The sequence below is a fragment of the Anser cygnoides genome, chromosome 1 (genome assembly GCF_040182565.1).
Source record: "Anser cygnoides isolate HZ-2024a breed goose chromosome 1, Taihu_goose_T2T_genome, whole genome shotgun sequence".
NCBI lineage: Eukaryota > Metazoa > Chordata > Aves > Anseriformes > Anatidae > Anser > Anser cygnoides.
Window position 1 is genome coordinate 138,515,996 of NC_089873.1, and position 14,436 is coordinate 138,530,431.

A 14,436-nucleotide genomic window follows, 5' to 3' on the forward strand; every position below is an offset into this window, starting at 1 on the left:
ACATAATCTCAACATTCCTAAGTAATGAAAATAAATGCCAATGACTGTTTTTGTTTGTTTTTCCTTCTTAGGACTATTATCACAGCCAGGAGGTGAAGCAGCGTTTTATGGCTGCCATGCACAGCATTGCCCACCTGACAGCACGAGATCTGGCTACAGCATTTGATCTTTCACAGTTTAAGTCTACGTGTGATTTAGGAGGTACGGTCTGTAATTGAGCTTGCGTGCAAATTACAGGGGAAAAAAAGCTTGATTTCAGTTCCATATTTTGTTGCTTAAAACACACACGTTTTTCCACTTGAATGCAGTAAAATGGTCTATTACTTTTATTTTTCTGGTGTTGTAATTGTGTCAGAATTAAAGGACTGAGTGCAGTTAACTGAAAGCGAAGTTCCTTAAATGATACTGGAGTAACATAAAATAAGTGAACATTTGTCATTAGTTACATGCTGACACACAGCTCGACAAAGAAAATGAGGTTTGTGGCTTAGCTGATTTTGATTTTTGAAAACTCCCTTTCAGTTTTTGTGTGTCAGGCTTGAAACACTGTACTGCTAGTACAAAAACTTTGGATTATCTTAGAATGGATTGAATTGTGGTTTTAGTGTTTTTATTTTTTTTCTCCAATTAATATCTAAGATGACCACCAAAGTGTTAAATACTGATGATAGAGCTGAAGAAACTCTCCTTGTTAGTGTCCTTTTATGCTGTTCTTGGAGTGGCAAAAAGGGGATGTTACTATACAGCAAAAAGGTCCAATGTAGGAAAAAACTTAGTGCCAGGTGAGGTGGACAACATGTCAGAGGAATTAACAGAATGCTGGTAAAACCTCTGCCACTTGTGCAGAGACTTCAAGACCTTACCACCTTTCCTATGCTGGAGAGTACTTATCAAACTTCACACATCAGTGCTTTATGTCTCATAAATAGTTCTAGTGTACTTCATCCACAAATTACAAGTCCATTAGTGGTGGTGTTTTAAAAAAAAAAAAAGGCACAAACAGGTAGTGGTATCAAAGGTCGTATTGTCAATCCTATGACAGAGTAAGGAATAATGCATTACCCAAGCTTTAAGGCATTGTTCACTGAGAAGTGTTATTGACAGTGTTAATTTTAGAGCTTACTAGCTACCTCCAATTCTGAATTAATGTCTATTTCTTAATGTTACATAGAGCCTTGTCCTTAAAAACGTATGCAAATGTTGGGAGAAAAGATATGATTTTTGACTTTTTAAAACTTTCAACAGGTTGTACTGGAGCTTTGGCTCATGAATTAATACAAATATACCCAAATATGAAGGTCACAGTGTTTGACCTTCCAGAAGTCATTGCAAACATCTCTTACTTTCAGCCTTCAGAACAATGCGCAGCTCCAGTGACGTTTGTATCAGGTAAATGTAGCATGACTTTTCCTTATTTCTGTTATCCCGAAGCATAGAGCAGGCTCTTTTCCTGGTGAGAATGGTGTTCTGCCCTGCTCCAGTCCCAGATCTGTTTTAGTACAAGGCAGGGCGGGCGCACACATGCTAAATAGGGGCATTGTACTTCTCACTGGAGTCAACAAACTGGCTATCGCTGGAGAGTGGGGCTAAATAAGGAAGTGTGAATTAAAATGATTTTGTTACTCCTGGGAGTAGAGGCTTGCTGTATGTCCCTGTCTCAGGCTTTTCTTTTTTAGGCAGGATCAACATGGTGGTTACAAAAGACTTCAATCTGTCCTTCCTTGCTTTTGGCTTTCTCTCTATCTTTACATGTTACAGAATTCTTACCTGTGATCTGATTTACTCTTAAACTATCCTGAACTACAAATCAGTGTATTGCTACCCATGTTTGTTCATGTTTCTTACCTTACCCCTACTGAAGAAACTCCTAGTTCCATCTTGATGTTTTCATTTCCTTCTGCAGGAATGTACTAACTCTCCTTTTCAACAGGTGACTTCTTCAAGGATAACCTTCCAGAAGCAGATCTTTACATCCTTTCACGTGTTCTTCATGACTGGCCAGATGAAAAGATTCATATACTGCTAAGTAAAATATCAGCTGTTTGCAAACCAGGTATGTTTTTAATCTCATGCATCTACAGGTCCATGTTAATACACAGTGATAGTAAGTTCGTATTAAAAAATGCACGTTTTTGTCTAATCATAGCAGCCTATGCTTGAATGCTTATATTTTGCATTAAGTTTGCATATTTGCCTTTTTTATAAAAAAAAGAAAGAAACAAAGCTTCTAATAAAACTATATAAAGTAAGCCCTTACTGTAGTTGCAGATTTTGCTTGCAACTGCTTCATATCATCTCTCTGCCGTGCCCAACCTTTCTTGCAAAGACCTGTATCATCAAATACCAAAGTATGTGTTTCTATCCAAACATACAAGCAGGCCGACTAAAGTGGCTTCAAGTTAATCGAGGAGAGGCAGTTTGTTTTGTTAGTCAGTAGTGCCTACAGCAGTGGAGTTCAGTAATACTTTAGGTACAGATTTCTTGAGAAATATCTTGAGAAATATATACCTGGAGAAATACGAAGCACAAGTATCTTGTGCCTTCTCCTACATTGACAATATAAAAGATCAAAAGGGAAGACAAAAGCCAGAGGAAAAACCTGACTGCTGTATTCAACTGATTCCTTAATCTAAGGGGATTAACTGTAGCTATGAAGTTTGTTTCATAGGAGAACATTCCAAATGAGATCTAGGTTGCAAACATAATCCTGTTTATAAACTACAAAAGAAAACTGTGGATGACTGTCTTATCTTCTTATACAAAGACTGGGGGGTGACAAATGCTTAAAGGAGTTGCTTGGTTCAAATGGTAACAAGACTGAGTTTAAAAAAAAAACATAGGAAGTGGTCTGAACTTCACTGAAGTGGGGGCAGTGCTCAAAGCTCCCCCTTCCTCCTAACTAGGAGGAAGTTTTTCTCCAGGAAGAGATTACTGAAAATAAATTTATGATTGGCACTGAAGTCTGTGAAAACGCTGGTCTGAGGGGGGACCTATCTATAACTGTCTCTGAGCAAAACACTAAAAATGTGAAGCTAGAAATACTTTACTGAAGCACTTCTGGTTGTTTTGGCAATGCAGGAAGTGCCTTGCTAGTGGCAGAAATTGTGCTCGACGAGCAGAAGACACACCCTCCTAGAGCTGTACTACAGTCCCTCAGTATGACTGAAGGAAAGCAGAGAAGTGGCTCAGAATATAAACAGCTACTGGAGAAATATGGATTCACAAATACACAGTTTAAGATCACAGGAACCTTACTAGATGCTGTCCTGTGCTTCAAGAAGAATCTGTCACCTTAGTGTGTACAGAAATAACATGGGATGATTTTTTATAACATGCTGGTTGATGATGTCAGTTTAAGATCGTTTTGACCCTTTATGTGAAGCATAGTTGTTACAGGCTTTGAATAAAAAGTTGAACTGTTGTTTGTGCAGGAATGAGTTCTATGCTTTAAAAAGTATTTGGGGCAGATTGTACAAAAGTTTTTTCATACACAACTTTCAATTTGGCTAGTCTGCAGACTCTGTTAAACTTGGAGTTGATGTAGCTATATAGCAGCAAGTTAAAAATGACAAGCTTTCATGAGCTTCATTAATACCTGTTTTCTTGGGCCTTAAAGCTACAGAATTCTCCCTCTGCAGTGTATTCAGTGGTCACTACTCATTTTTATCAGAAATGTAGAAATAATAACGATACTCTATCAATATCAGGATGCTAGTCCTCTTTTTCACTTCTGTGGGGCTTTACTGAAAAGCAATTCAAGGATAACATTTTTAGGCATGTTTTTTTTGCCTTGGGCAAAAAGGAAAATAGAACAAAGCTCCAAACATGTTCCTACAAGAGCAGTAGTGTCACGAGCCTCAGCAGCCTCTAACCTCCAGCCATAATTATCTACCCCACAGGCTGCAGTTGAGAGCTGTTCCTATTGGTTCCTAACAGCTTTGTTTCTTCTGAATACAGTTCTACGGCTGCGTATGACTTCTGTCTCATTTCACATGAATCCTAGGCTTTATACATAAATTCTCTTATGGAAACTATGAATAGAAATTGTAGCAGCTTCTTCATGTTCCAGTCTTCAACTGGAGAATTATATTCTCTATCCCCTCTCGTCAAGTAACTCATCACTTATGTCACCACTCTTAATCTTTTTTTCCTGGTACTTCATTGGCATTTTTTAGACTTAAAATGTACTTCGTAGTGGAAGGTTTCCTGGAGATTAAAGTTGCTTTCCATAACTAGCTTTCTCCTCTATCAGTTGTGAGTTTCTTGCCATACGTCCTGCCACGTGTTTCTACAGCAATAATTCTGATGAGGCAGTGCCTATGTTGAATCACCGACCTCTGCAAATAAAAGTTTATGAGCAAGGTCAAGAGTTAAATCTACCTGGTCTTATTGATTAATCAGAAGTTACTTTGCTCTTCGAGCACTGAGTAAAGGAAAAGTGCTACAGTGATTTAGTTAATCATGAGAAACGTGTAGTACAGAGCATTTTAGCTGTACAAAATCAGGGAAATGCAGACTGCTTCCAGAGAGGGGTTTAAGTCTTAGCAGAAGCTTTTTATGCATGGAATTTGGCTGATCTAATCTGCATAGACGTTTAGAGATAAGATGTTGGCCTACTGAATAAATTTAAAACAGTTTTCTTTTCTGTATTCTAATGAAGTTTGCCATTATGCTTAACGGGTTTGTATCCTAAGACTCATTCCAGCAATGAGGTGTTTCTCACTTCATAGTTATTCATAACATTCATAATGCTGTTCTTTAGGCTGCTAGAAGCTGTTTGAGTCAGAACACTGTAATCCTAAAGTTGGCACACCTCTGTCACAGACTTAAACCTGTGCCTGTAAGTACTGTGTACTTGCTGACTATAAAACTTAAATAGCACATGCTTGGTTACCACACAGCCTCAGTGTACTCTGCGATTAAAGTGCAGCACTTTATATGCAGTGAGCCTTATTCCCTTGGGCATGGTGTCTGCGGTAAAGTACTACCGCAGCTCTGCTGGGCTCTTCATCAGATTTCCTTTTTGTAAAGTATTCTGAAGTATGAATGAAAGCTATTTATAATAAAATATTTTGCAAATAAACATTACTTATAAATATTAAATTAGTAAACATTAAATTAATACAGTGCTGTGTTGCTAGTGGGTTCAGGATCACTTTGCTAGCTACCTTTGCCTTAAAAAGGAGGCTAATACAAACTGTAGACAAATCTGCTTTGCTGAACAGTCTGAATGTAGTCTATATTCCTGGATGTCTCCAAACAAAATAGACTGTTCTATTTTAGAAGCTGGTCTTGCAGTGAGAAGAAAAGATGCAAGCTGAATTTTTACCTTCCCAAGTGGCTTGTATCATCCACACCCCTCAACTTTTACCATAGTCAGGAGACTGGGCAGAGCAAAGGAATACTCCTGAAAGAATTTAAGAGGAGGTGGCTGTGAGACCTTAACAAATGTGAGCAAGTCCAGTGGAAGTCACAAAGATGGCTTGGGGCTGCATTATGTGGCTTGTGAGGAGAGCCTTGAAGGAAACCTACCTCAGTCTAGAATAGGTGGTTTGAGGGGAAATCTGGCTTTTCACTGCCAAAGGGACAGATACCAAAAAGACAGAGCCAGGCTCTTCATTGTGGTGTGCAGTTGTGGAGTGAGAGAACATGGGCATAACTGGGGAGACTCTGACAGGAGATCAAGGGGAGGGGAAGGGAGAATTGTTCTAAGGATAATTAAGTGTTGGAGCAGGTTGCCCAGAGAGTCTGTGGATCTCTGTCCTTGGAGGTTTCAAGATCTGAGGACAATGCCCTGAACAAGCTGATCTGACTGGAGAGCTGCCCCGCTTTGAGCAGCGCTGGAGATCCGTGGTCCTTTTTGACCTAAGATGTTCTGTAATCATCTGGCATATTTCAGTCACCTGAGAAATCATAAACTCATCTTCTCTCATTAATGTTCAAACTCTGTTCTTCCGGAGAAGGCTGGTATTGTTTGCTGACTGGTGAAAGGGGTGGAGTTAATGGCGTTGCACTGAAATGATTTCCTGAGCAGTTGGTGTAAGAAAACTTGGGTCCGTTAACTAATGAAGTCATAAAGAATGAAGGAGCTAAGTTTTAAAATCCAAATAAATTGCTACCAATAAAGCTTGCAGGTTTTCTGTTGCTTCCTTGGCAAACAACATTCAGTGGTGCCTTCTTGAAGATGCTGTCTTGCCCACGTTCTTCTTTAACAAACAGTTTGGAGGAAATCTGATGCACAGGATTTTTTTTTTTTGAGGTGGAGAATCACGGGTTGAAAAAATAATAGATGAATGAGATAGATAATGGCTATTCTGTTTGTGTCCCCCTCTCAGGGTGTACAAAATTTGGACACTGTCTTCCAAAGTTGTACCACAGTGACTTAAAAATGACAGTCCTGCATCACTCTACCTAGCATTTGCTGTGTAATCTGAGACTGTAGTACTCAGCTCTCTGTTAAAGGCAAAGGAGAATCACACAAGAAGGGTGAGAGGGAACACAAACTACAGATTCTTGACAAATGGGGTTCATCTTTCTAGCCTGAGATACCTAAACATTAAGCATTCAAGTCATCTAGTCAGCTCAAGTTCCTATTGCTAGAGAACTGGTATTTTCAGTAGATGCATCATCTTAACTACCTATGAGAGGAAATTTCCTGGGTTTTGTATGGAAATTGATTATACATTTAATGGTGGATAGTCTGTAAGAAAGCTAACTGAAATGCATCTAATCTTTCGATGCCTGAATTCAGACAAGAATCCCATGGGAGAGAGAATGTAGGTTCAGTTCACCTCAGACGTGCTTGGCTAATTGTTTCTCTTTGTGAAGCACTTGTTCACCGCAGCGTAAGTGGCTTGAACTTGCCTTAAGGTAACTAATAATATGGTGATGATGTAGGGGACTCAATAAGCTTTCAGAAGGACTTCAATGACACCTGATAGTAACACAGATCTCATCCAGCAATTTTATTGTCAAGTCCTAATCTTTTCTCTACCAAGCTGCAGTGTTAAGCTTCATTTATTTTTTTGATTGATAAATGTCAGAAGTGTACTGACTGGAATGGCAAAAGGGATCGTCTTCATCATCAGAACACAGTTATTAATGTTGTGCAGCACTTAGTACTAAAATCACTGCAAAATGCTGGCATTTTGATCCAAGTTGGTGGCCTCCTATCTCTACTGTGCCAAGAGAAACTGCCATGTAAGATGCTGGTCCAAAAGACAGTAAGTAAAACGAGCATTGTTTTGTCAGTAATCCCCTTGCTCATGTCTTCCCTTTCATGGGTCTGCAGATAGAGGGAGGAAGAGGCTGTGTGAGCACGGAGTAATTCAAGTTTTGCTCTCCACCCTTGGTTGCTCCCACCAGGAGAACCTCAGTTTGTACAGAAATAACGTGCAATGTTGGCTGCTTCTGTAATACTTGCCATCCACCACTATTTCAGTATGAACGTGAAGCAGCATTGTATTCCAAATAATTGTAACTACTATACTTACCTTACTGTTTTCCGTAGCAGTCATACCAAGTCTACAGTAGCCCCCTCTTACCCTGCAAACATCTGTGACGTGTGTTGGATTTTCCTGTGTTTTTTATAATAGTAGGTTATCATTTAATATTGGGTTAGTCATTTAAAGTACAGCAAATGAATAAATGAAAAATAGAATCACCTGTGTCCTGTATTTTTTGCACCGTTACATATGGTAGCAGAAATTCTCTTCTTCGATAACGGAGTAGCATTGTTGCATGCATTTGTTTTTAAATTAGGCTGTGGGATTTTGCTGGCTGAAATGGTACTGGATGATGAGAAGAAGAACAGGAGCACAGCTTTGCTTCAGTCTTTGAACATGCTTGTGCAGACGGAGGGAAAGGAGAGAAGTGGCTCTGAATACCGAGGTTTACTGGAACAACACGGATTCACGAATGTGAAAATCAAATTGACAGGAAATCTGCTAGATGTAGTCTTCTGCATTAAGACATAGAAAAAGAAAGATTTACTAGTAAAATCTAGATCATGTTTGATGTCTTTAATTATGCAAGTATATTCTGTTTCCCATCAATATAAAAAAAGATGTAACTTTTTGAAGTTACTTTTAAAAAGGGAGAAGTGATTGCATTTATTTTAAACTCGAGTAAAGTTCAAAAATAAAGAATGTGCTGGCAACATTTGATGGCACTGATACCTACTGTAGTTGCACAACACTGGTAGTACGGTCAGAAACAGGCTCCAAACCAAGGGTATCAGCAGCCTTACAGTAGTATTGACGTTGCTGAGAAGTCAGTTTCTCTGTACTGGGTGCAATTCAAATAGTCCAACTTTTAGACTAGCGCACATTGATTGCTTTGTCCCCGCTTCAGGAGGTTAATGCAGGTATAACTTCAACACCATCCACTTTAATACCGTTTTTATTTTTATAGTCTCCACTGTAAATAAAGAACTATTATCCCATTTACTACTTGCCTGTAGCTGTGCATTCTACCTTTCCTACTATTATTTTTATACGCTTTTGTTTTCTTTGCATCTTTTTTCAGCATACTCTCTGCTAGTCACATTCTCTCCTGTTTCACAGTCCATGGTTTGATTAAATGTTTCAAATGCAATTTATAGTAGTTCCTCCTTATTTTTTGCTCACCTCTTTTCTTCATCGTCCCACAGCTGTGTGTATGCTCTTTACCTGGTAAGAAAGTGTGTGGGCACAGCAGGCTTCCAAGGGGGGGGTGGGCTGACTGCCACTATACAGACAGGGTGGAGCCTGAGATGCAGGAGGTGCCACTCCTCTGCCTCCCGTGAACGCTTTTGCCCCCGTTACCTATCTGTAACTGCGTCCCAGGATTCCTGTTCTTGTCCTTCCTCCTTCACAGCAGTGCTCCAGTTCAGCCCTGGGGCTTGTCTTCTCCTTAGTAATTACGTGAATGAAGATCATCACATTGCTGTGGTCTCCAGCCACAGGGCTCAGGATGTCATTTGTAAGCCTCAGGAAACTGAGGGCTGTGGAAACAGGTTGATCCTAAGGAAGCACATTGTTCTTCTCCTATCTACGTCCATTTACAAAGACGGGCTGGAAGGGCCATGACACCAAGTATTCCATAATAGACATTGTGTGTGTGTATGTGTGAAAATCAATGATAAAATTCACAATTGCTTCAGTGTAACTGAATTTATCACCACTGGCTTACCCTCTTTTCCCCTTCCTAAACTTGTTAAACACTGCTATCTTATAAAAATGCATTAAAGCATTCACCTGTGTAGCATGGAAGTGTTAACTGTTAAACAAAGTCAGGAAACAGCACTATTGCGATGGCATAGTCAAGACTGGAAATGGAAGAACTAGAGCAGAAGCTTGTCAAGAGCATCAAGACAGGCTCCTCTGCGTTCTGTGAGGTTTCTGGAATAGACAGCTGCATAAAAGCACAAGTTTCATTTTTTATTTTATTTTTTTTTCATCTCAGCTATAATTGGAGATGAGATGTGGGGGCACCTCATTTGGTTTAAGAACATCCTCTTCCTTTTTAGCCCTGCTTACCTTATGAGCTCTTATGAGAGCAGAATACGAGATTAGTTAAAGAACAGAAAAAAGGGAAAAAAAAACAGCACAGAAACAGGAGGAAAAGAATGATGTGAAAGAGAAAATGAGATTTCCCCCAGTCAGATGCATCTGATCTCCAAGGTGAACAGGACGGGACAACTATTGACTAAACAATTTCTTATCACAAAAGTTTCATACATTTCACTTTCATTTTGCAAACTGACAGCACCAGAGTTCCAAAGAGTGAAATTCTTTTCTAGCCAGTATAAAGTTTTATGGGGAAGTAAGTCCCAGCCTAGATAATTGCATGCACGCAGGGCATTGTGCTGAGAGGATTAATATTCAATTACAAGCTTTTTTTTTTTTTAATGAGAAAAATAGAACGGTTTAAGCTGCACGTGTCTCCCTGAGAACACGCACCACAGCTTTTCATTGCATGTATCCAACCTATGGTCCTGTTAACGCCGTGTTGGCAGAAGAGTCCCTTCGCTATCTCCGTATCATGGCTCAGGATATAAAATAGCATACAATTATCACAGAATCAGAGAATCACAGAACCATCTAGGTTGGAAGAGACCTCCAAGATCACCGAGTCCAACCTCTGACCTAACACTAACAAGTCCTACACTAAACCACATCACTAAGGGCTACATCTAAATGTCTTTTAAAGACCTCCAGGGATGGTGACTCAACCACCTCCCTGGGCAGCCCATTCCAGTGCCTAACAACCCTTTCAGTAAAGAAGTTCTTCCTAACATCCAACCTAAACCTCCCCTGGCGCAACTTTAGCCCGTTATACAATTTCCCTCGTATCTTTCGATGTGCAATACGCGGTGCAGTGACGTGCAGCACGCAGCATCGTTCCTCCCAGAGCAGAGACAAAGTCCGCGAGGTGGAAGCGCGCCCGGCGCACCCTGAGCTCCCTCAGCGCTGCCTGAGAGAGAAGCTCCGGTTCTCAGCTCCCGCAGGGCGCGCACACACCCGCCACCAGCGGTTTCGGACACCTCAGGCGCTGCAGCTTTGCGGTTCGCCAGCGAAGTCATCTGTGTAAGAACACGGTCGGCTTTATTTACGTTTGTAGGAAGCGTCCGCTAAAAGCGAGAGCGGTTACACAAAGCGCAAGGGAACTAACGCCCCCCGGCTAGGCGCAGCCCCTGGGCCCCGCCGGGCCGACGCGGCGCTGCGCTACTGGCGCCGCGGGGGGGGCGTGAGGGGGGAGCAACGGCCGCGACGGCCGCCCTCAGCCGGCGAGGCCCCGCCCCTCCCGCGGCGAGGCCCCGCCCCCGATCGCGGCTCGCCCAATGGGGCGCGAGGCGCGGGGCGTGGCCGGCGGGGGCCCGGCATTTAGCTCATGCGCGGCGGCGGCGCCGCCCTTTCGGCGCGAGCGGCGGCGGCGTCGGTTCTCCCCCCTTCCCCCGGTGCCAGGCGCGGCCATGGCGGAGCAGGCCATCTCCTTCCTCAAGGACTTCCTGGCGGGCGGCGTGGCCGCGGCCATCAGCAAGACGGCGGTGGCGCCCATCGAGCGGGTCAAGCTCCTGCTGCAGGTCGGCGGCGCGGCCGGGCCCGGTGACCTTCCCTCCCTCCCTCCCTCCCTCCCTCCTTCCTTCCTTCCTTCCCTCCGCGGGCCTCAGGCGGTTGGCAGCGGGGGGGGGTGGAAGGGAGGGGGCAGGAGGCGGCCGTTGCCCGCACGAGACAAAGGGGGCTGCCGGCCCCTGGGGGGGGAAGAGGGGTGGTCACGTGGGCGGTGGTCGCGCGCGGCGGCGGCGGGGAAGCCGGTTCCGCTACGCGGGGGCGGGGCGGGGCCGGGGGAGGGGGCGGCGCGCGCTGTCACTTCCTCGCGCCGAGGGCGCCGGGGCGCGTAGCGGAGGACGGCCGCGCGCCGCCATCTTGGCGGCCCTCACGTGACGGCGCGCCCCGGCCGCCCATTGGCCGGTGCCGGCGGCGGGGCGGGGCGGGGCCTGGCGTGACCTGGGCGGGGCGGCCCGGCGCCGCAAGGTGACTCGCGTGACCTTCGCGGCCGTTAACGGGACCCCGGCGGCCGTTAGCCGCCCCCCAGCAGCGCTGACACCCCTTCGGGCAGCCCCTCGGCGGGGGGACTCGGCCGTCGCGCACTGACGTCGGTTTTCAGTCTTAATATTCATGCCGACCCGGAATCTTAAGGTTTTTTGGAAGCTTGTTATCAGGGCAGGCTTACTGAGGTAACCAGAGACTCGGTTTCTATATCCAACTGCTGTCAGGCGTTCTGGGCTAGCAGCTCTTCCTGTTACGCTCCAAACAGGCTTAAACCAAGGTGCAGTGCAGGCCTGCCAAGGCATAAAGTCAAAAACACGTACTTGTATTTGCAGGTGCAACACGCAAGTAAACAAATTGCTGCCGATAAGCAGTACAAGGGCATCATCGATTGCGTAGTGCGTATTCCAAAGGAGCAAGGAGTGCTGTCCTTCTGGCGAGGAAATTTGGCGAATGTCATCAGATACTTCCCAACTCAAGCTCTCAACTTCGCCTTCAAGGATAAGTATAAGCAGGTGTTCCTGGGAGGAGTAGACAAGCACACTCAGTTCTGGAGGTATTTTGCTGGTAACCTGGCCTCTGGTGGTGCAGCTGGAGCCACTTCCCTCTGCTTTGTCTACCCCTTGGATTTTGCAAGAACCCGTTTGGCCGCCGATGTTGGAAAAGCTGGTGCAGACAGAGAATTCTCTGGTCTAGGGGACTGTCTAGTCAAAATCACCAAGTCTGACGGTCTGCGTGGCTTGTACCAAGGGTTCAATGTCTCTGTCCAGGGCATCATCATCTATAGAGCTGCCTACTTTGGAATCTACGATACAGCAAAAGGTAAAATTTCAGGAGGGAGTTGATGACCTATTTGCAGAATTGTATTGCCTGTTTACGTCTGTTCTTGCATGTCACTTTGTTTGTTGTATCTATAGCTTACATAAGTGTGGGGGCAGAACGGGGTGTCTTGGTCAGCATTAGTGTGATGTGCCAGTGACACTGTTCAAAGCAAATCTTCATCATGTATTGATAGTGCAGGCTGCTTTTGAATTTTCCTGTTGTTTTTCTGACCATTAAAAACCATCAGGTTTTCCTTATGGCAGTAATGTTTGTTGGTAACCATATGCAAATATTTTAAGTTCAGTTTTGCTCACTGACTTGCTGTAGTTACATTAGACCAATTCGTGTGTGCTTAGCAGAATTGGTTTGAGCAGTGCTTTCAGAAAGCATTTGTTTAAGCTTGACTTCTGGGTTTGGAAATCATTGGCATGTATAGTTCATTAAAATTTATAGGGACAATGAGTTATTCTAGTGACACTTATTTCTGTAAGCATTTAGGAAATGATTAAAACACTTACTGTGCCAGTCTGAAAGGATCTTGGTGCCTAAATTTCATAGAATCATAGAATATCCCGAGTTGGAAGGGACCCATAAGGATCATCAAGTCCAATTCCATATTTTGATTATTGAGAATAAAATACTGTGGGTTTCCTTGATTTTTTTTCTATATGGCCGAAGTATGCTTCAAGTGTATCAAGTGTCTTGTTGCAACTTAAATCATAGCTTTACAGTGTTTTATAAAAGCTTTTCCAGTGAAGTAGCTGTTGTGCAGTGAATTGGAGGAGGATGTGGAGGATAAAAAGCTAATTAGTTTCTTTATTGCAGGCATGCTGCCAGATCCCAGAAATACTCACATTGTTATCAGCTGGATGATTGCACAGACAGTGACAGCTGTGGCTGGTGTGGTTTCCTACCCTTTTGATACAGTGCGGCGTAGGATGATGATGCAGTCGGGACGCAAAGGAGGTAGGCTGTTACTCTGTGTAGTTCTTTACGCAGCGCTAACAAGATGGAGTTGCTAACGGTCATCCCTCAGCACTTCTAGTTCCTTGTTCCATAAATCTCTGTTTTGTTATGTTTAAGCGGTATGAGGCAGTTCAGTAAGGCTCACAACTTGTGGTGTTTGTGAGGAATTATGCTGAGGACTTTCCTTTGTGGAATATGAATTGCGTAAATGGGCTGGCTGTTTACAGTGACAAGCTAAGTGAAAGCAATTAGTTGACAGTATAGATGCCGTAAGAACACTTAAGATTGTTTTGTGACATAACTTTTAATAACTAGGCAGGCAGGTAGCAAGATTTTCTGTTGCCTGAACTAGCACTGTGGTAGTCATAAAGCAAGGTATGAGACATAAAGTAGCTGGAGAAGTGAAATGGCAGTTGCTGGAGACACCTGAGATACAATTACAGGAGCTAAAAATCACTTTGCTCTTTTTCTACAGCTGATATCATGTACTCTGGAACGATTGACTGCTGGCGGAAGATTGCAAGGGATGAGGGAGGAAAGGCGTTCTTCAAGGGTGCATGGTCTAATGTTCTCCGAGGCATGGGGGGAGCTTTCGTGCTTGTGCTGTATGATGAATTCAAGAAAGTCATTTAAGCAGCCTAACTAGAATTTGAAATCAAGTTGAGCAGATCATGTAGAATAACTACCATTATGGACCATTGACCTTCAAGAAATTCCTGTGAGTCTTATTTATCAGAGCCAGATGATATTTGTAGATGGGGCTAGAAACTGACATACAGAACTGATCCATTTCACGGTAACCTGTGTGAAGACACTGAATCTGGCAGTTCAGTGTGGTGACTTGTTTCAGCAATGAGAAATCAGCGTCACTGGTTCAGGGTCCAAAGTGGCTGGGTCCAAGTTAGGTAGAAAAGCATTGTATGCCCATGGATCAGTCCCCAGTTTCAAGTCCTATCTTTTTTAGGACCATAAAATTGTCTTTGAAAGTACTTGCTAACAAATCATTCTTTTCCACTTGTACTGAAGCACTATGTACCATTTTGCACAGCTGAACATCTAGCAATTTTGTTCTTAAATTGGGGCATTCTGCTGTAAAACAATAAACATACTTACTCTG

At 43.3% G+C, this 14,436-nt stretch overlaps 2 protein-coding genes across 3 annotated transcripts in view; both read left to right on the top strand.

The window, feature by feature from the left end:
• The window catches only part of ASMTL (acetylserotonin O-methyltransferase like), a 29,132-nt gene extending 20,537 nt beyond the window's left edge, over window positions 1–8,595 (top strand). Inside the window, exons 10-13 of one of the 2 annotated variants that reach the window (XM_048081167.2) lie at window positions 72–201; window positions 1,246–1,389; window positions 1,931–2,053; window positions 7,762–8,595. In XM_048081167.2, the coding sequence (XP_047937124.2) occupies window positions 72–201; window positions 1,246–1,389; window positions 1,931–2,053; window positions 7,762–7,976 (612 nt within the window). In that variant the 3' untranslated portion in view covers window positions 7,977–8,595. Of the gene's footprint in view, window positions 1–71; window positions 202–1,245; window positions 1,390–1,930; window positions 2,054–3,078; window positions 4,238–7,761 lie in introns of those variants that run through there. The other variant, XM_048081166.2, reaches the window with a different exon arrangement.
• A 2,275-nt stretch (window positions 8,596–10,870) lies between these two features.
• On the top strand, window positions 10,871–14,436 carry SLC25A6 (solute carrier family 25 member 6). Its single transcript, XM_066983068.1, has 4 exons — window positions 10,871–11,065; window positions 11,867–12,353; window positions 13,179–13,319; window positions 13,795–14,436. The coding sequence occupies exons 1-4, from the start codon at window positions 10,955–10,957 to the stop codon at window positions 13,950–13,952; spliced, it is 897 nt and encodes a 298-aa protein (XP_066839169.1). The 5' UTR covers window positions 10,871–10,954; the 3' UTR covers window positions 13,953–14,436.